The sequence below is a fragment of the Pangasianodon hypophthalmus genome, chromosome 1 (genome assembly GCF_027358585.1).
Source record: "Pangasianodon hypophthalmus isolate fPanHyp1 chromosome 1, fPanHyp1.pri, whole genome shotgun sequence".
In the NCBI taxonomy this organism is placed as follows: domain Eukaryota; kingdom Metazoa; phylum Chordata; class Actinopteri; order Siluriformes; family Pangasiidae; genus Pangasianodon; species Pangasianodon hypophthalmus.
In genome coordinates, this window is record NC_069710.1 from 9,020,709 (window position 1) to 9,042,387 (window position 21,679).

A 21,679-nucleotide genomic window follows, 5' to 3' on the forward strand; every position below is an offset into this window, starting at 1 on the left:
CAGGAGATAAATCAGTGCAACACATTTTGATGCTTTAAAACACAATTATCAACATATGTCTTCCACCACGAAATTCTACATTAAGTTCCACATAACCTGAAGCTAACAGTAAAGAAGATCAATTTAGTTTGAATTTGCTTTTATAAACCACATTCTTAAAAGCTTAGGTTTCAACACACATTACTGCAAAAACAAGTTTGCACAAGGCACTTATTTCCCTAAAGAGCCATGTAAACTCTAGCACTGCTCGACTGGTCCCACCATCTATCAGGGATGCAAGCAAGGAAGGCATGCATCAAAACTCTTCTCTGTTCTGGCACCTAAGTGGTTGAATGAGCTTCCCCTAGATGTCCGAATAGCTGAGTCACTGGCAGTCCTCAAACAATGTCTAAAGTGCCCTCCACTAATATTGGCACCCTTGGTAAATATGAGCAAAGAAGGCTGTGAAAAATTGTCTTTATTGTTTAACCTTTTAAGCTTTTGTTCAAAAAAATTCACAAAAATAATCTGCTCTCATGGACATCAAACAATTGCAAACACAACACAGGTTTTTAAAAAAAAAAAAAAAAATTATAATAATTTGTGGGGCACAATTATTGGCACTCTTTTAGTCAATACTTTGTGCTACCTCCCTTTGCCAAGATAACAGCTCTGAGTCTTCTCCTATAATGCCTGATGAGGTTGGAGAATACATGGCAAAGGATCTGAGACCATTCCTCCATTAGGAAGCCCCCACATTACTTAACCGTGGGCATGAGGTACTTTTCCATATGGCTACCTCTCTGTGTGCGCCAAACCCACCTCTGGAGTTTACTGCCAAAAGCTCTATTTTGGTTTCATCTGACCATAGAACCCGATCCCATTTGAAGTTCCAACAGCGTCTGGCAAACTGAAGATGCTTGAGTTTGTTTTTGGATGAGAGTAGATACTTTTTTCCTGAAACCCTTCCAAACAACTTGTGGTGATGTAGGTGATGTCGGATTGTAGTTTTGGAGACTTTCTGACCACAAGACATAACTAACTTCTGCAATTCTCCAGCTGTGATCCTTGGAGATTTTTTGGCCACTCAAACCATCCTCTTCACAGTACGTTGAGACAATATAGACACATGTCCTCTTCCAGGTTGATTCATAACATTTCCAGTTGACTGGAACTCAATTATTGCCCCGATGGTGGAAATGGGTATTTTCAATGCTTTTGCTATTTTCTTATAGCCACTTCCCTTTTTATGAAGCTCAACAACCTTTTGCCGCACATGACAGTTATATTGGTCTTACCCATTGTGCTGAATGACTAAGGGAATTTGGCCTATGTGTTACCTCATATTTATACCCCTGTGAAACAGGAAGTCATGGTTGAACAATTTCCTGTTCCTAGTCACCGAGGTGTACTAAAAAATGTAAAATATCAAAAGGTAATATACTTCAATTATATTTTTCCATATGAATTCAAAGGGGTGCCAATAATTGTGTCACACATATATTTAACAAAGTTTTTTTTTTTTTTTGCAAATAAATCTTTGCGTTTGCAATTGCTTGATATCCATGAGAGCAGAGTATTTTTGTGAATTTTTTTAACAAAAGATCAAAAGGTTAAACAATGAAGACAACTTTTCACAGCCTTCTTTGCTCATATTTACCAAGGGTGCCAATATTAGCGGAGAGCACTGTAACTCTTTCTAAAGTACTTAAATTAGAACTTAAAAAAAGTGTTGGCTGTGTGCTTTTTACTTTATTACCTCCCCAACAGTTTTTAAACTGATGGTATTCTTAGTCCATGATCTAGCAAACCAGTATCAAACCAGCTCTTGAACTCTGGTGCTGGCTTTCTCACTCTACATTGTTACTTGTGTGTTAGACATGTGAAATGACAGAGAGAGAGAGAGAGAGAGAATGCTGGGTAGGTAAATGTGTTCTGGGACACCACATAAATGATTCTAACTCCTGCAGTCTTCCACAGGCAACACACACTGAGCCATGCTGACTCAACCAAATGAGAAGTGCCACAAGCATTTCTCCATATTTGGAGAGAGAAATTTGCTATGAGACTGTGGTTGTTAATTTTTACAAATCTTCCCCAGAATGCTTAAGAACATTAGTAAAAGACAAAATCATGTTTCCTTCCTGTTGCCTCAGCAATGAGGAGCAACAGGAATAACCGTGTAAGCAGGGATACTAGCAGAATGTGTTAACATACCTGAAGGTAAAACTAGCTGGAACGATACTCAGTGTGTCTGTGTTCTGGCATTAAATATGATGTACTGTTGTTTGTACTAGATTATTAAAGTATTCTTTAATACCATAATAAGACATATATACACATGTGAATTCAGGTAACTGCTTAAAATCTTTATGACTTTTATATGAGAAATATTAATATCATTCTATCAAATAATGGGTTTGATCACATAATCTACACTGAGGTGGAACAGTATGATAAATGCACTGTATTACAAACATACAACTCATCACATTTTTGGTACATCATGTTACTTGGAAATAATGTTAGAACCGTTTAACTATGAAACACGGTCACTACTTTTTATATAAGAGAAAGACATATATTGGATTGAATGTAAATAAATGACCGATACGTTTATATTTCACATCTGTGTTGAAAGTTCTTAAGCACCAACCAGAGACAAAAGCAAAAACAATCTAAAACTCCTTTTGACCTGTAGCTTTTTTCATGGTATTCTTTGAAAGGTCAGACAGTCAATCACTCATTGTGCTGCTCTCTTTTCTAACAATCAAGGCTTTATTTCAGCACTGAGTCAGATGCTGAACCAGAACCACACCCAGCAGAGGTGAGGCCCATGTCTCTGGTCACTTTAGCTCAGCAACACTGCAGAGCACAAAGTTAACTACACCTTAAATCTTTAACTTTGTTCCAGACAAAACGACGGAACATGATTTTTTTTTTTTTAACCATAGGGATTTTTTCCACCTGAAAGGAAATGGAATAAGTACTTTTGGTCTCCGTCAGTCTCTGTACACACACTCAAATCTGTACACATACACTGCTATCAGCAGGTGAATTAGTTACATGTTTGCTAATAAAGAAATGTTGTTTATTTTAAAATGGACTGTATATAATTGTATTCCATTTCTATACAAATCTCAAGAATCACTGGGATGTTCAATGCAAAGCAGAGAAGAGAACATGAGGGTTAAATACTTAACATTTTTCAAATCTTACTATTCAGTATGTTATTATAATAACCTTGCAATGTGGAAGGCTCATTAAGGGCCTGGATCTCTGCAAAATTACTTTGAGGCAATGTATTGAAGAACTCAAAAATAAGGTTGGCCTGGATTGAAGTAAATTTAGTCACATAAATTTGTCCCATGGGACTAAGGGTAACAATATCGCCTGAGAAAAGGATGGGTGTGTCCTCCTAGACTGTCAAACAAGGTAATACAATAAGGCAAACACACACACACACACACACACGCACACACATATTTAGTGCCATTAAAAGTGACATAAAATCTACACCCAGTAGTATTTACAATATATAGGGATGAAAAAAAAATTGATTCTCGGATCTTGAGTCTCTCTTGAAAAATTCTGTATTAATTAAAAAACAGTTGTATTTGGAGTTTTGTATATACATTTACAGAGCACTTTGCTAGGAACACCTGTACACCTACTCATTCATGCAATTATCTAATCAGCCAATGGTGTGGCAGCAGTGCAATGCATAAAATCATGCAGATATGGGCCAGCAGCTTCGGGTAATGTTCACATCAACCATCAGAATGGGGGAAAAAATGTTATCTCAGAGATTTTGGAATAACATTCATGAAATGTATCAGTCAGGATTTAGGCCTCATCATAGCACAGAGACAGCACTGGTTAAAGTGGTAAATGGCTTACTACTGGCCTCTGGTCAGGGTCGTGTCTCCTTGCTTGTGCTGCTTGACCTTAGTGCAGCTTTTGATACCACTGATCATGCGATTCTCCACGACAGACTGGAAAATGCAGTAGGCATTAAGGGAACGGCCCTCTCCTGGCTCAGGTCTTATTTGACTGATCGTTATCAGTTTGTAAACGTAAATGGTGACTTCTCTTCGCATACTAAGGTAAAGTTTGGTGTCCCGCAAGGCTCTGTTTTAGGCCCACTGCTATTTTCTTACATATGCTACCTCTGGGCAAAATTATTCGTAAACATGGTATTAGCTTCCACTGTTACGCTGATGACACACAGTTGTACGTTTCAGCAAAGCCAGAAGATAGACACCAGCTTAATAAAGTTGAGGAATGTGTAAAAGGCATTAGAAACTGGATGTTTATTAACTTTCTCTTACTTAATTCTGACAAGACAGAAGTACTTGTACTAGGACCACATGCAGTTAGAAGTAAGCTTTCTGATTACATAGTGACTCTGGATGGCCTTTCTGCTTCATCATTTGCAGCAGTAAAAGACCTTGGTGTGAATATCGATTCTAGTTTTTCATTTGAAGCTTATGTAGATAATATAACTAGGATTGCTTTCTTTCCTCTCAGAAATATTGCTAAAATAAGAAATATATTGTCACTATACGATGCAGAAAAATTAGTTCATGCTTTTGTTACCTCTAGGTTGGATTATTGTAATACCTTACTGTCTGGATGCTCCAGTAGATGCATAAACAAGCTCCAGTTAGTCCAGAATGCAGCAGCAAGAGTCCTTACTAGAATTAGAAGATATGACCACATCACCCCTATCTTATACACACTGCACTGGCTCCCAGTCAAATTTCGTATTGATTATAAAATACTACTATTGACCTATAAAGCACTAAATGGTCTCACGCCACAGTACCTGAGCGAATTTATGGTCTTTTATGATCGGCCACGCCTACTTAGACCAAAAGGTGCAGGTTATTTGTTGGTACCTCGAACAGTGCGGGCTACAGCTGGGGGTAGAGCTTTCTCTTACAAAGCCCCACGGTTATTGAACAGCCTTCCAATTAGTGTTCGGGGCTCAGACACAGTCACAGTGTTTAAGTCTAGGCTGAAAACATATTTGTTTAGTCAAGCCTTTTGTGAATAGTTTTTTCTTAGGTAAAGGAGCAGTTCTGGAGGGTTCACAGGCATAGAGTGTTGTGGTGAACTGGGATGTTTGGATGCTGTCGCCCCCCCACTCTCACGTGTTCACTCAGGTTTGTTGACGGTGGAGTGGCTGGCTGCCTTATGTCCCAGGGTGCCCTCATGTCTGTGTTAGCTTCTGGCTCTCCCTTTCAGTTATGCTGTCATAGCTAGTCTTGCCGCAGTCCATGTTTGCACTCTGCACACAAAGTACATTGTCCTTAACCATTAGAGGACAAAAGCTTACCTGACAATCTCTCCCTCTCTCTCCATCTCTCTCTCTCCCTCACTCTCTGTCGAGCTACACATGCTACTTCTGAGATGCCGGTGATCCTGACCCCTTCTGCTCCCCGGACCTGCCTAACCCATCCTGATGCCCTACTTCTGGTTGGAGCTCTCATCGGTTGAGATCGCGCGCTGCTGCTGCTGGGGGTGGCCCCATATGGACGGCCTGAAGAACCATTTGGATTGCCGGGGATGGTGCCACCTGGGGGCTGTGGAGATGGCTTGGGGATCACATATGGGGAGCTGTACTGTAATGGCTTGGGACTGCGATTGCTGTAGTGGCTTTGGGGCTGCAGTTGCCACGAGCACCTTCATACTCAGGACTCCATCAGTGGACAGCGGATAGATTTTAACCAGCCGGACTTCTTGCAAAAACTGTGATGAATTTACTCAGGGCTTGAATTTCGGCGCGGGATTGCGGGGATTGCACATAATTTAAACCATTCCAACAAGTTTACCTTTTATAATGCGAGAAGTTTCCACACAAATGTATTTGCTTCATCTCAGATCAAATTACGAAATACATCAGCAGATGCGAAAAAAGAAATCCCTGGTTCAAACAGTCTGTCTTTATTTTAGAGTTTAATTCCACAAACAGCGCTGCACCGGCCATCTCTGACTGCTGTTGAGCCCTGTAGCGCATCGGCGTGCTCTCCGTGGCCTGCGGCGCACTCATCTTATTCACACAAGGCTTTGTGACGCGCTTAAGATAGTATCGGCTTCCAAATTATATTATTTTAATCCTGAAATTCTAACATTAAATGCTGTTTTGCTCTTTATAGTGTGTGAGCGGATAGAGCGCGCCTGCCGACTCAACACAGCAGCAACAAAGCGCGAGTAAATCATCATCTCCCTGTCTTAAAATGCACGTTTTATTGAAGGTTAACATGAATGAACATAATACAATATGTAAAAATAGTCTCCTGCTTACTGATATTCATCATCTCTCATGTAACGACCCACGTTTCAACCGCGAGCAGACGCCAATAGCTTGGTATGAAATATATTTTTCCTTAATAATGAAATGAACATAATTCACTAAAATGGTTTTCAATCTTAGAGAGCTTTTTTTCTTAAAATAAAAAAAAATCTGACACTCTGACTAGATTATTTCACAACGCTTAAATATTAGGAAAAAAATAATTAGGCTGCATCTTAGAAAGCTGAAACATTTCTTCTTCACTCACAAAAACAAAGAAATTGAACTGAAACTGGAATATATGAAATTCACTGATTCTGAAAGGCATTAATACATAGTTTTAATACAGTTCTTAATGTCAATTTGGAGGAGAGCTTGACAAATTTTGTTATTAAGCTGTTTTGAAAACCACCATACGTTAAAATCTGTAGACATAAATAAATGAAGATTATTAATTTGGCCCAATGTGTCAAAATTTATGGTGGCTGGGCTTCAACTGCAGAAGACCACGTGAGGTTCCACTTCTGTCATGAAGGACATGAATCCATGGACCCAGCCTGCCTTGTGTCAATAGTCCAGGCTGGTGGAGGTGGTGTAAGGGTGTAGGGAATGTTTTCTTCGTACACTTTGGGCCCATTAATACCAATCAATCATCACTTGCATGCCACAGCCTATTTAAGTGTTGATGCTGACCATGTGCAGTCCTTCATGGCCACTATTTACTCATCTTCTGTTGGGTACTTCCAGCATGATAATGCCCCATATCACAAAGCAAAAGTCATCTCAAACTGGATTCATGAACATGACAATGAGCTCAATGTTCTTCAGTGGCCTTCCCACTCACCAGATCTGAATCCAATAGAACAATTTTGGGATGTGGTAAAACGAGAGATTCGCAGCATGAAAGTGCACCTGAAAAATCTGCAGGAATTGTGTGATGCAATCATGTCATCATGGACCAGGAATATTTCCAGCATCTTATGCAATCCATGCCACAAAGGAACTGAGGCTGTTTTGAGAACAAAGCAAAGGGAGACCCTACCAAGTATGAATATAGTGTTCCTAATAAAGTGCTCTGTGAGTGTGGACTTACACATGTAGTTACTAAGACACACAGTTCTCTTTATTAAAAATGTCAACAGTACCAAGGAACACAGTGGAAAAATTAAGACTATGTGTTAAGACTGTCATATTCCCTAAAACATGTTCAGTACTTAAATGCTTTATGCTCAATTTTATATTTCCTAGGCAAACAGAGATCCACGTATAAAAGTTGCATAAAGAATAATTTTATAATCACATCCTAGCATCCTGAATTGAAACCAAATTGAAGCAACACCAACTGCAGTTTCGGAAAATATACGACCCAGTGGAAAGGAAGAATTATATCCAGATGTTGACTAGACAGTCTCTCTCTCTCTCCCCCTCACACACACACACACACACACACACACACACACACACACACACACACACACACACGAAAAGATAAAAGCTTTCCCCATTCTACAGTAGTTTTGAACATACATTCAAAAATGTCATATTTACTACAAATACATGGTTCTGGTTGCATGGTTCAGGTCAAATCAAAACATATGGTTTTGATTTGACCTGAATATGGTTTAAAAGACTCTTGGTTTCTGTGCTCATATTCTCTCTGTCTCTATGTGCTAAAGTTACTGCTCTGCTCCTGCAATCATATTCCCTTCAGGGCTTGAATTTCGGCGCGGGATTGCGGGGATTGCAATAAACCATTCCAACAAGTTTAACTTTTATAATGCGAGAAGTTTCCGCACAAACGTATTTGCTTCATTTCAGATCAAATTATGAAATACATCAACAGACGCGAAAAAAGAAATCCCTGGTTCAAACAGTCTGTCTATTTTAGAGTTTAATTCCACAAACAGCGCTGCACCGGCCATCTCTGACTGCTGTTGAGCCCTGTAGCGCATCGGCGTGCTCTCCGTGGCCTGCGGCGCACTCATCTTATTCACACAAGGCTTTGTGACGCGCTTAAGATAGTATCGGCTTCCAAATTATATTATTTTAATCCCGAAATTCTAACATTAAATGCTGTTTTGCTCTTTATAGTGTGTGAGCGGATAGAGCGCGCCTGCCGACTCAACACAGCAGCAACGAAGCGCGAGTAAATCATCATCTCCCTGTCTTAAAATGCACGTTTTATTGAAGGTTAACATGAATGAACATAATACAATATGTAAAAATAGTCTCCTGCTTACTGATATTCATCATCTCTCATGTAACGACCCACGTTTCAACCGCGAGCAGACGCCAATAGCTTGGTATGAAATATATTTTTCCTTAACTGTTATTTAATTTATGTTGAAATAAACATAATTCACTAAAATGGTTAATCTTAGAGAGCTTTTTTTTTCTTAAAAAAAATGACACTCTGACTAGATTATTTCACAACGCTTAAATATTAGGAAAAAAATAATTAGGCTGTATCTTAGAAAGCTGAAACATCTCTTCTTCACTCACAAAAACAAAGAAATTGAACTGAAACTGGAATATATGAAATTCACTGATTCTGAAAGGCATTAATACATAGTTTTAATACAGTTCTTAAATGTCAATTTGGAGGAGAGCTTGACAAATTTTGTTATTAAGCTGTTTTGAAAACCACCATACATTAAAATCTGTAGACATAAATAAATGAAGATTATTAATTTAGCCCAATGTGTCAAAATTTATTCTCCCCCCCCTCCCATAATCTTTAAATCCCCCCATGTGACCCATGTAAGGGGGGAGTTCCCCTCCAGTTAAAAAACGAAATTCAGGCCCTGCCCTTAGTACATACACACAGCATGTCTGCACAGATGCAGGGATAAAACTGATGTGCTTATTAAACCTATGTTAACATATCTGATTTGATCGGGAGTGAGATGTGTGTTTGTGTGTGTGTGTGTATGTGTGTGTGTGTGTGTGTGTGTGTGTGCGTGCGTTTGCGTTTTCCACCAAGCACACCCAGACCACAAGTGTAAACTTTTACAGTCTACATAGTGTGAAGTCAGTGGGTGTGCCTATGTTAATGAAGAGTCAATAAAACTGAGAAAATTTAAATCTGGCACAAAGTTCTTTCTTTTACATAAAGGGGCAATGACATTTCACACACTTTCATAGTTTGTCAGAGTGCTACTTCTACTTTAAGTCCTTTTACTTAATCATTCTCATGTATGGTCAGTTTTTTACACATTAGGAAAGATTATGCTTATATAAAAAATATATTAAAATATCACCAATTAATTAATTACATACATGTTAAAGAATAATGGGGTATGGGGAAATGAAACAAATAAACATACATTATATGGCCAAAAGCATGTGGACGCCTGACTTTTGCACCCATATGTGGGTCTTCTGCAAACTGTTGCCACAAAATTTTCTAGAATGTCTTTGTACACTATAGCATTAAGAATTATGCCTTCACTGGAACTAAGGGGCCCAAACCTGTTTCAGGATGACAATGTCCCATATACAAAGAGAGGTTTATGAAGACATGGTTTACCAAGATTGGAGTGGCAGAACTCAAGTGGCCTGCACAGAGCCCTGACCTCAACCCCACTGAACACTTCTGAGATGAGTTGGAAAACTGACTGTGTGCCACACCTCCTTGCCCGACATCAGTGACTGACCTCAATAATGCTCTTGTGCATGAATGAATACAGTCACACTCCAAAATTCAGCAGAAAACCTATCCAGAACAGTGGAAGTTATTATAAATGCAAAGGAGGGACTAAATCTGGAATGAGATGTTCAAAAAGGACAAGTGAGTGTGATGGTCAAGTGTCCACAAACTTTTGGCAACATAGTGGTCATTCAGACAACTGAATGACCACTAAACATGATTCAAACAGGGTGCATCAAAGAGGCATGAGGAAATAGAAAAAGAGTCTCCACCAATGAGAGTCATTAGGCAGATACTACTCCAATAAGAACCAGAGAAGAACACCAAGCAACTGCTGAAAAGGTATGCTGTCAATGGAGTAGATGATCCACTAAAGTAGTAGCATTGTATACAGTTCACGTTGTGCCAATGAGTCACTCAAACTGTGTTGTGTTCCATCATCCCATAATGATGGTCAACATGAACAAAAAAAAAAATTTAAATTTTTGAATTACAGTAAGTACTGGTCATAATCCATAATTTCATTAATATTTGGTTCTTTAACCTATTACATAATATTAAACAGTGATCTAAATCATAAATGGGGAAAATACAAGAAATGATACAATTCAGGCTACAATGCTTGAACATATTGTAACTGAAAAACTGAAATACCAACAATATAATTTATTGCAATAATTTAATAAAATGGTTCTCTGTCAAATTAAGTCCAAGTCTTTGGTCTGGGGAAATAAATAATGAATGTATTAAATAAATGCTCACCTTACTATTGCATGTCTGCAAACTAGTGAGTAAATGCAAATCTATTCATTTTCATATTCGTTTGAGTGTCATTTCTCTGAACTGATCATATAGAATGTATTAATGAAAGTTTCCTCTGTAAAGGATGAGTCAAATGTGTCTCATTTGGCAATGTGGAATATCACACACGCACAAATAAATTTAATATTACAAAATAAATTATTATTCCTGCAAATTTGGTTTTCAGAAATCACAACAGTGGTTGGCTGGAGTGACACAGGGTATAGAGTGGGCCACAACAGTTCCACAGGGCAAGAAGACTAAAATGGTTTATATCAGATTCCAGGGTATGACCACGCTTCCAAGGTATGATACACTGAAAGTACAGAGGCATCTCGGTATTGTATCTGAAAATACATTACTTTTTAAGTTTCTTTGTTGATGTGAGGCATGAGGCCCACACAAATTGGCTATTCTCTGTTGCAGTACCCAACAGAGAAATAGGCAATACACACAGTACATGGGATAGAGCACGTTTGGCCGAGTTATTTTCAAGATATATTCTGATTCCAAAAAGGCATGCAGAGAACCCCCATTCTGGATCTAAGAAGCTTAAAACTTTCTTAAAATATCTGCCATTCTGACCACTGTGAATATCAAGTATAATGGAAGCAGTCAACAAACACAAATGGTGAGGTCATAGATCCACATTTTAATTTGTATAAAATATAGGAAATTTCTCCACTTCATTGTCCTTTACTAGTTTATAGCCCTTCCCTTTGGGTTTGTGTCACTGGGTATTCACAAACAATATGCAAGTCACCTTAGAATCCTCTGTCATGCCAGGGTCTGTGCATACTCCTGCATAGGGATTATTGGCCAATTTATAAGTAGGTTGCTCAGCAAATCTGGAATACCTACAGACGATGTATCCAGTTTACTTATAACCCCATTTGAGATGAGCAGAACACGGTTCCTCTAAGACTGAACCCATAGTCCCAGATGAAAAGTGGCACAGTAAATTACACAACCTGAAATTATGAGTCTGGCAACCCCAGCATACTTGCATTTTGCTTGAAAGTGTCAGACATTCTTTTAAGAGGGTGTGTTCTTATCTAAGCACCAGTTGTATGCAAATAAGTAGAACATTCTCTTATGGTGTTAACTGAGTATACACACAGAAGTGTCTCTTTCTGGTCTACCCTAAAGATGCATAGCCGCATTGTCTGTGCACTGGAGACTACTGGGAGTGCATAAACTAGTAAAACATTTTCTTGAAGTCATGTTCTGTCTCCAACCTCAATATCCCCCACAGAACATTTACACACAGTGAAATCTAGATTTGGTACTAAGAAATTAGTACAAACTGCCATTTTCAGTGCATAGAGAAAAGCAATTGCACTTGAGTGATTCTCTTCCTCACTGGAGGAAAGGTAAGGTATCAGTACTAATCAGGAGTGCTATCTATTATTGTCTGGTGAAGTATATTATCAGGAAGTGTTATCAACACTTATGATAACTAATGTATTGATTTGGTGTTAAGACATTTATGCTAACTTGAATCTAGGGGAGCCTAGTACAGAATGAATCTACCCTGGTGGGTAAGAACAAAATTAAACAGAATGATAAGTTATGTACATATATAACCATGGTTCTGTGACTGAGGGGCAATAGTAAACTGCATGGTGGTTTTACATTCAGTCCTACAACCATGTTTACATACAGTATATAATCTTCCATTTTACAAGGGGGATGTTTGTCATTTTTTAAACTGGAAAGCATTCCTAACACATTGACAGATGAAAATGAAAGGAGACCAAAAGAAACTGAGCAAGGAATCACAAAATGGTGTCATGATTGAGCATTGCGCTTTCCCCAAAATTCAAACTGACCAACAATTTATTGTCTCTGGGCTGGGTGATATGGTGGCCAAAGATAGACAGTTTAACCACAGCCACACCAGGACACCTTTCGAAAGTGCCCTGTTATTTTGCAACAAAAGTATGTTAAAAGTAAAAGAAAACATTAAGACTGCTGAATCCCAATTTACTAACAGGTCTACTGCGGTATATTATAAATTATTAATTAGTAATCGCCCTGTCAGCCTGGACCGAGAACCCTGGTATGTTTCATTACCACGATTCCTGGATTTTACACACTTGCTTCCTGACTCCAATTATTAAACATTACAGAAAACTTTGCCAACTAAGGATGCAATGAATCAGTGTCTGAAGTGCTTGACACCACAAAGGAATGATGGCAGGTGGCTTTCCTGCTGGAGCAACAAACCAGTGCTTCTTGGCACTCCTAAAGATGCACCTCCATCCATGAGCCCCACGAGGAACTCTCACACTGAAAAATTAAAGCCTGGTAAGCTGTCTAGCCTCTCTCACGACACCAATATCTCTATGCATTTTCCCCTCTCAGTTCCCTTGACTGCACCAGGTCCCCCACCCGGACTCTGCAGGGGATGATGTCACTCCACCTTGTCCCACCTCCACAGGGTACGTTGTCATTCCTCCAAGGAATGCCTCCCTTGAGGCCTTAACTACCTGGAGACCACCTGCCCAGAGGCCCAGGACCTCTGTTTGATGCTGTCGTCATGTTTCACGAGTCATCAAGAACTCTCCCTGCCAGCAGTGATTGGTCCTGTGACATAGTTCTTGTAACGTAGCTGCACTGAGTCTTCACTTAGGTTCCCACATATTGAGACTGTGTCTGTTCCCCGAGCTAAACATAAATGTAGAAATACTCAGAAAGTTTGTTTTAGTAACCCAATTAACATAAAATTAAATCATACCGCATGCACAGCCTTTGATCTGAAGCTAGGACTGTTAAATATTAGATCTCTTACGTCTAAAGTGCTTATTATTAATGAAACTATTACTGATCAGGAGTTTAATGTACTGTGTTTAACAGAAACGTGGATTAAACCAAATAAGTATGTAGCATTTGGTAGTAACAAGATGGTGCCACTAAGGGAGGCTGCCTATGTTAGTGCTCGCAACCCACACTGCAACTTGTGTATTTTACCTTGTTTTTTTACCTTATTTTTTGCACCATCATTGAGTTAGCCCACGGACATATAACATATGACCAACAAGCTTTAATCAACATTGGAATAGACTTTACTCACCACTCTAATTCCTGTTTTCATTTTCTATGCTGACTGGCCTCTGGAGATCACTCTGAGCCAGGTAAACAATGGACTTACTCTCCTGAGATGGCGGCGACAACGACGAGGAAAAAGAGACTACGTGAGGAACCGGATACATGTCAGGGCACACTCAGGCACACACAGACACTGCTTCATCGACACTGCACAAGGACGCTGGACTCCTACAAAAACATTGCACCTGGATGCAGCGCTGGTAATTACCAGTGACTAACAAGGCTAACTTGAAAAAAAGTCATGCCGGATTTCTGTCAGCACATAACCTACAGTACACGTTGAGAAAGGACACTGGATCACTGTTGCACACAACACAGAGACTGCTATAAGGCAATAAAAACACCACCACTTGGTAAGTCAGACCACACCACCATTTTACTACTCCCAAAATATAAACAAAGGCTGCGGAGGGAAGATCCGGTGATGCAGCAGGGGCGGTGCTGGACTGAACAATCGCAAGCCACGCTACAAGCCGCGCTGGAGGACGAAGACAGGGAGATGTTCTGGCACAGCTCTGATGACGTCAGCGAGATTACAGCAGCGGTGCTCAGTTCTGTTTCCCCAATCAAAAGCCATGGGTAGACTGATCCGCGTGGAAAGCTCTTAATGCAAGCACAGCTGCCTACAACGCAGGGCTGCAGACTGGCAACATGGACGAATACATAGTGGCTTCCTACAACCTGAGAAAAACGGTGAGGGAAGCTAAAAGTAAATACAGGGACAAGATTGAGACCCAGTTTGAGCAGGCAGATTCCAGGCAGAGCATGCAAACTGTGACAGACAACAAACCCAAGCCCCACCATTAATAACGGTAGTGCCTCCCTAGCCAACGAATTGAACAACTTCTATTTACGGTTTGAGGTTACCAGCACCAGCACAGACCAGAAAAACCATGCATATGAACCATCAGGTCAAGCTGGGGAAGAGGAAAGACTGGTCATTTCAGAACTGGATGTGAGGAAGTTGCTACACAAAGTTAACACCAGAAAAGCATGCAGTGCGGACAACATCCCTGGACGTGTGCTAAAAGTCTGTGCTGACCAGCTAGTACCAGTCTTTACTACCATTTTTAACCTCTCCCTCACATGTTGTCCCCACGTTTTCAGTCCTCCACCAATATTCCTGTCCCCAAAACCGCCCATCCCACCTCCCTGAATGACTACTGTCCTGTAACACACACTTCAATTGTGATGAAGTGCTTTGAAAAGCTGGTCAGAGAATACATCTGCTCCCTCCTCCCCAGCTGCCTAGACCCATTACAGTTTGCATACTGGTTCAACAGGTCCACAGATGATGCCATCAGTCACACCCTACACACTGTCCTCTCCCACCTGGACCAAAGGAAAGGAAATTACATGCGGATGCTGGATTACTGCTCCATGTTTAACACCATCTTCCCCTCACACCTCTGCTCCAGAATCTGGTACCGAACTCCTCCATTTGCCACTGGATTCTGGACTTCCTGACTGGATGTTCCCAGGTGGTCGGGATGGAAAACCACACCTCTCCCACGCTCACCCTCAGCACTGGAGCCCCTCAGGGCTGCATCATCAGCCCCTTGCTCTACTCCCACTACACCAGTGACTGCACGGTCACACACAGCTCCAACAAGCTGGTGGAGTTCGCAGACAAAACTGGTGGTAGGCCTCATCACCAACAATGACGAGAAGGCCTACTTAGAGGAAGTGGACATCCTCTCCACATGGTGTCAAAATAATCTCTCCCTGAATGTCACCAAGACTAAGGAAATGATTACTGACTATGGGAAGAAGCAGGTGAGGAACTACAGCACCCCTGTTGATCAACGGGTCCACAGTCGAGAGGGTGAGCAGGTTTAAATACCTTTGGGTCCACCTCAAAGAACATGGACAATACACACAAATAGCTTTGTGACAAGGGCGCACCAGTGTCTCTACCATCTACGACATCTGGCCAGGTTCAAGGTCTTTCACAGGGTGCTGAAGGCTTTCTATACTGGGCCTGTGGAGAGTCTTCTTCATGCTACACGCTACATAAGGTAGCTCCACTTAAAAGAAAAATAATTGGAGAGAAAAAGCGTGCACCCTGTAGCTGAGAAGGCTCTCCTTTAATTACAGACAATTCCAGAAGCAATTGAACCTCTTCTAAAAATAATCAATTCTTTGCTTAGCACTGGCTATGTACCTAAGTCTTTTAAACTAGCAGTTATCAAACCCCTGATTAAAAAACCCGACATCAACCCCTGGCAATTGTCCAACTATAGGCCAATGTCAAATCTCTCCTTTATCTCCAAGATCATAGAAGAGCTTCTAGCACAGAAGTTAGGCTCATACTTACATAGGAATAACATTCATGAAATGCATCAGTCAGGATTTAGGCCTCATCATAGCACATAGACAGTGCCGGTTAAAGAGGTAAATGACCTACTACTGGCCTCTGGTCAGGGTCGTGTCTCCTTGCTTGTGCTGCTTGACCTTAGTGCAGCTGATCCACTCATACCACTGATCATACCATTCTCCTTGATAGACTAGAAAATGTTGTAGCTATTAAGGGAACGGCCCTCTCCTGGCTCAGGCCTTATTTGACTGATTGTTATCAGTATGTAGATGTAAATGGTGACTTCTGTATGCATACTAAGGTAAAGTTTGGTGTTCTGAAAGGTTCTGTTTTAGGCCCACTGCTCTCTTCTTTATATATGCTACCTCTGGGCAAAATTATTTGTAAACATGGTATTAGCTTCCACTGTTATACTGATGACACACAATTCTATGTGTAAGCAAAGCCAGATGACAGACACCATCTTAATAAAGTTGAGATGACAGACACTGGATGCTTATTAACTTTCTTTTACTTAATTCTGACAAGACAGAAGTACTTGTACTAGGACCACATGCAGTTAGAAGTAAGCTTTCTGATTACATAGTGACTCTGGATGGCCTTTCTGTTTCATCATGTGCAGCAGTAAAAGACCTTGGTGTGATTATTCTCGGCTTAGTAATGGTGGCCACCAAGCCACCACTGTTGGGGCCCTTGAGCAAAGCTCTTAACCCTATCTGCTCCAGAGGCACTGTATAATGGCTGACCCTGAACTCTGACCCCCGCTTCCTATCAAACTGGGATATTTGAACAAAGAAAACACCAGAGCTGCCAGTACTGGCTGTAAAGACACAAAACTACAAATATTTGCACAATAGTTTAATCCTCAGCAACACACATAAGGCAAGACAAAATTCAAATCAAACAGGTATTAGTGCATGGTGGTCAAAGCCAGACTGCAGATTAGACACACACTGCAGATTAGACACACATACACACCAGGAAATGGTTATATTGGTCCCAAGCATTGTGGGAGATTAGAGAGGATTATGATGAGGAATAAAGCAGGAGAATGGCCTCTGACTTCTATTCTGAGCACAGAATGAGGACACGCATGGTCCACACCAATCCTCCTGAAATTAGACTTAGGAAACAAAGTAACAAATGTTTGGGGAGTCTGATAATCAAATTCTTTACAGAGAGAGCAAAGAGAGAACATCTATTAATGTGGAAATAAAAGTGAACAAAATCCAATGGAAAAAAAAAACAGATTTGCTGGGAGAATCTCACACAAAGAAGACATATAATAAACTTGAAAAAATAAATGTTTGTTCCAGAATCCCCTAAAAACCCAATGTGTTATCTACAAATGTTAAATGTTATTTATTTCTAATCAAAATTATCAGCATCATGGGAAGGTCAGAAGGTCAACTGAAATCCATTGGAGGTATTGTAAATAAATATAGTAGGTCCAAAGGCCCAATAACAACAACTTTGTATTTTTTTCTAAATCAAATATTACATCTTACTAAGCTGATAGTTATTAAAGGACACATTGGTTAAAACAAATGAAAATTATTTAGCTGTTTGAGGATGCACTGAGTATGAAATTAAAATACACCTCAATAACCTGTTCACATACCAGTTGATTTTTTTCTAAATTGATATAAACCCACATATTTCACATGACCTCACACATACTTTATTAAGCTGCAATGTTAAATGCTATCATCTCCTAATGATTAACCAGACACTGACTCAATTAGGACAGACTTTTATGAATTGTGCATTATCATCATGATAGCTTTTAGTTAATAAGAGCAATTCAATCTCGATTTTGGACCACAGCAGATGGACATGAGCAACCACTGAGCCACTCTTTGTATCCTGATGAAGTTATTTTGATTGAGGTTAGCACTCACCCTGGGGTCTCCATTACTGGGCCGAGCTGCATGGCTGAAGGCGTGTGCTGGGTCCTTGTGGTAAACCTTCAGGCATGACTGATCTGTGATGCTCCTGTAGAAGGAGAGATCTAAACTGTTCATAAATGCCTCCAAAACATCAACATCAGACCATAGTCGAGTGTGCCGATAATAATTTTGGCTCCTGAACGTAGCCACGGGAAAGAGGAGAGAAGCAGGGCAACAGGAGAGACAACATTCCATCAGGCACAGAGCAGAGAGACAAAATGGTAGACTCTTTGTTGAGTGTGGAATCTATAAGTTAAGTTTCCCCAAAAAGCCCGGGGCAAAAAATGTTCTTCTACTGACTCTTCTGCGGGGTGTACTAGAGACTGCGCTTGTAGTCTTTCTGATCTTTCTAACATTAACTTTGTGACGAAGTGAACTACCACTACAATCTCAGAGAGAGAGAGAGCACACTAAACTCTCACTGTCAATCATGTGACTGTGTCAAATTTCTGATGGATGTTTGTGTGTGTGTGTGTAATTATGTGGTAGGTTCTAGTCATGGGACCATAATATAATATCACCACACAATGATTAGAAAAAGAGAGAGAAGGGAGAGCATTTCAAAGTTCAGCTTACTACACTATATTACCAAAAGTATTCGGTCACCTGCCTTGACTCACATATGAACTTAAGTGCCATCCCATTCCTAACCCATAGGGTTCAATATGATGTCGGTCCACCTTTTGCAGCTATTACAGCTTCAACTCTTCTGGGAAGGCTGTCCACAAGGTTGAGGAGTGTGTTTATAGGAATTTTTGACCATTCTTCCAAAAGCGCATTGGTGAGGTCACACACTGATGTTGGTCGAGAAGGCCTGGCTCTCAGTCTCCGCTCTAGTTCATCCCAAAGGTGTTCTATCGGGTTCAGGTCAGGACTCTGTGCAGGCCAGTCAAGTTCATCCACACCAGACTCTGTCATCCATGTCTTTATGGACCTTGCTTTGTGCACTGGTGCACAGTCATGTTGGAAGAGGAAGGGGCCCGCTCCAAACTGTTCCCACAAGGTTGGGAGCATGGAATTGTCCAAAATGTTTTGGTATCCTGAAGCATTCAAAGTTCCTTTCACTGGAACTAAGGGGCCAAGCCCAACTCCTGAAAAACAACCCCACCCCATAATTCCTCCTCCACCAAATTTCACACTCGGCACAATGCAGTCCGAAATGTACCGTTCTCCTGGCAACCTCCAAACCCAGACTCGTCCATCAGATTGCCAGATGGAAAAGCGTGATTCATCACTCCAGAGAACGCGTCTCCACTGCTCTAGAGTCCAGTGGCGGCGTGCTTTACACCACTGCATCCGACGCTTTGCATTGCACTTGGTGATGTGTGGCTTGGATGCAGCTGCTCGGCCATGGAAACTCATTCCATGAAGCTCTCTGCGTACTGTACTTGGGCTAATCTGAAGGTCACGTGAAGTTTGGAGCTCTGTAGCAATTGACTGTGAAGAAAGTCGACGACCTCTTTGCACTATGCGCTTCAGCATCCGCTGACCCCTCTCCGTCAGTTTACGTGGCCTACCACTTCGTGGCTGAGTTGCTGTTGTTCCCAAACTCTTCCATTTTGTTATGATAAAGCTGACAGTTGACTGTGGAATATTTAGGAGCGAGGAAATTTCACGACTGGATTTGTTGCACAGGTGGCATCCTATGACAGTTCCACGCTGGAATTCACTGAGCTCCTGAGAGCGGCCCATTCTTTCACAAATGTTTGTAAAAACAGTCTGCATGCCTAAGTGCTTGATTTTATACACCTGTGGCCAGGTCAAGTGATTAGGACACCTGATTCTGATCATTTGGATGGGTGACCGAATACTTTTGGTAATATAGTGTATATAGGGCATGAGGTGGTTGCCAGCTTATCAAAGATTAAAGAGACGTGCGTGTTGTGCCTGTTGAGATATTTACGTGCAGCAGCTGCAATCCTAACTCTGTTGTGCAGCTTTAATTTTAATTTTTTAAAATTTCCTGCTACACATGCATGTGTATATGATGGTAAAGAAGTGTGACCATAAAAACACAAGCCATGACAACTGGGTTTTCACATATTAATTCCTTCCCCTCCCACAAATTAAACCAAATATGGCTAATTCAAATCTGTCTTATATGCACTTTAGCAAGTGAAAGATTTGCAATAGTTATTTCTTCATATTAATGGTTCACCAATTGCCCAAAACCCCCCCAAAAAAACTCAGTCTGTGTAAAAACACAGGGATAAAACATTTTCAACTCTTTGTTCATATTACCACTTCATCAGAACGTTAGATTGAACCAGCTCCCAGGAAATGGAACAGTGAGAAGTGGTGAACTTTGACCTCCCATTTCTTGTGTACGTTAATAAAGGACATTTGAGAGAAGGAATTTAGCCATAAGTGATCTCACAATACTGCTAGAAGTATGTGTGTGTGTGTGTGTGTGTATATATATATTATATATATTATATATATTATATATATATATATATATATATATATAAAAACACATATATACACATACACACATACACATACTAATCAGCAATAACATTAGAGCCACCGACAGGTGAAATGAATAACATTGATTATCTTGGTACAATGGCACCTGTCAAGGGGTGGGATATATTAGGCAGCAAGTAAACAGCAGTCAGTTCTCAATGTATGCGTGTTAGGAGCAGGAAAAATCGGGCAAGCATAAGGATCTGAGCAACTTTGACAAGGGCCAAATTGTGATGGCTAGAACGCTGGGTCAGAGCGTCTCCAAAACGGCAGGTCTTGTGGGGTGTTCCCAGTATGCAGTGGTTAGTACCTACAAAAAGTGGTCCAAGGAAGGACAACCGGTGAACCGGCGACAGGGTCATGGGCACTCAAGACTCACTGAATCGCATGGGGAGCGAAGGGTAGCCCGTCTGGTGCGATACCACAGAAGAGCTACTGTATAACAAATTGCTGAAAATGTTCATGCTGGCTATGACGGTCAGACCACACAGTGCATCGTAGCTTGCTGCATAGCAGCAGACCGGTCAGAGTGCCCATGCTGACCCCCTGTCCACCGCCAAAAGTGCCTGCAATGGGCACGTGAGCATCAGAACCGTGGAGCAATGGAAGAAGGTGGCCTGTTCTGATGAATCACGTTTTCTTTTGCATTATGTGGACGGCCGGGTGCGTGTGCGTCACTTACCTAGGGAAGAAATGGCACCAGGATGCATTATGGGATGAAGACAAGCCGGTGGCGGCAGTGTGATGCTCTGGGCAATGTTCTGCTGGGAAACCTTGGGTCCTGGCATTTATGTGGATTTTACTTTGTATTATGTACCACCTACCTACCTAAACATTGTTGCAGACCAAATACACCCCTTCATGGCAATGGTAGTGCCTAATGGCAATAGCCTGTTTCAGCAGGATAATGCACCCTGCCACATTGCAAAAAATGTTCAGGAATGGGTTGAGGAACATGACAAAGAGTTCAAGGTGTAGAGGCAAGAAATGGCTTCCAAATTCCCCAGATCTCAATCCAATCGAGCATCTGTGGGATGTGCAGAACAAACAAGTCCGATCCATGAAGGCCCCACCTCGCAACTTAAAGGACTTAAAGGATCTGCTAC

At 40.9% G+C, this 21,679-nt stretch overlaps 1 protein-coding gene across 18 annotated transcripts in view; it reads right to left on the minus strand.

The window, feature by feature from the left end:
• The window catches only part of si:ch211-285f17.1 (sickle tail protein homolog), a 122,264-nt gene that overhangs the window by 54,250 nt on the left and 46,335 nt on the right, over positions 1–21,679 (minus strand). For all 18 annotated transcript variants that reach the window (XM_053236218.1, XM_034307475.2, XM_034307480.2 and 15 more), the window contains one exon: positions 18,057–18,150. In XM_053236218.1, coding sequence (XP_053092193.1) covers positions 18,057–18,150 — 94 coding nt within the window. The remainder of the gene's footprint in view (positions 1–18,056; positions 18,151–21,679) is intronic.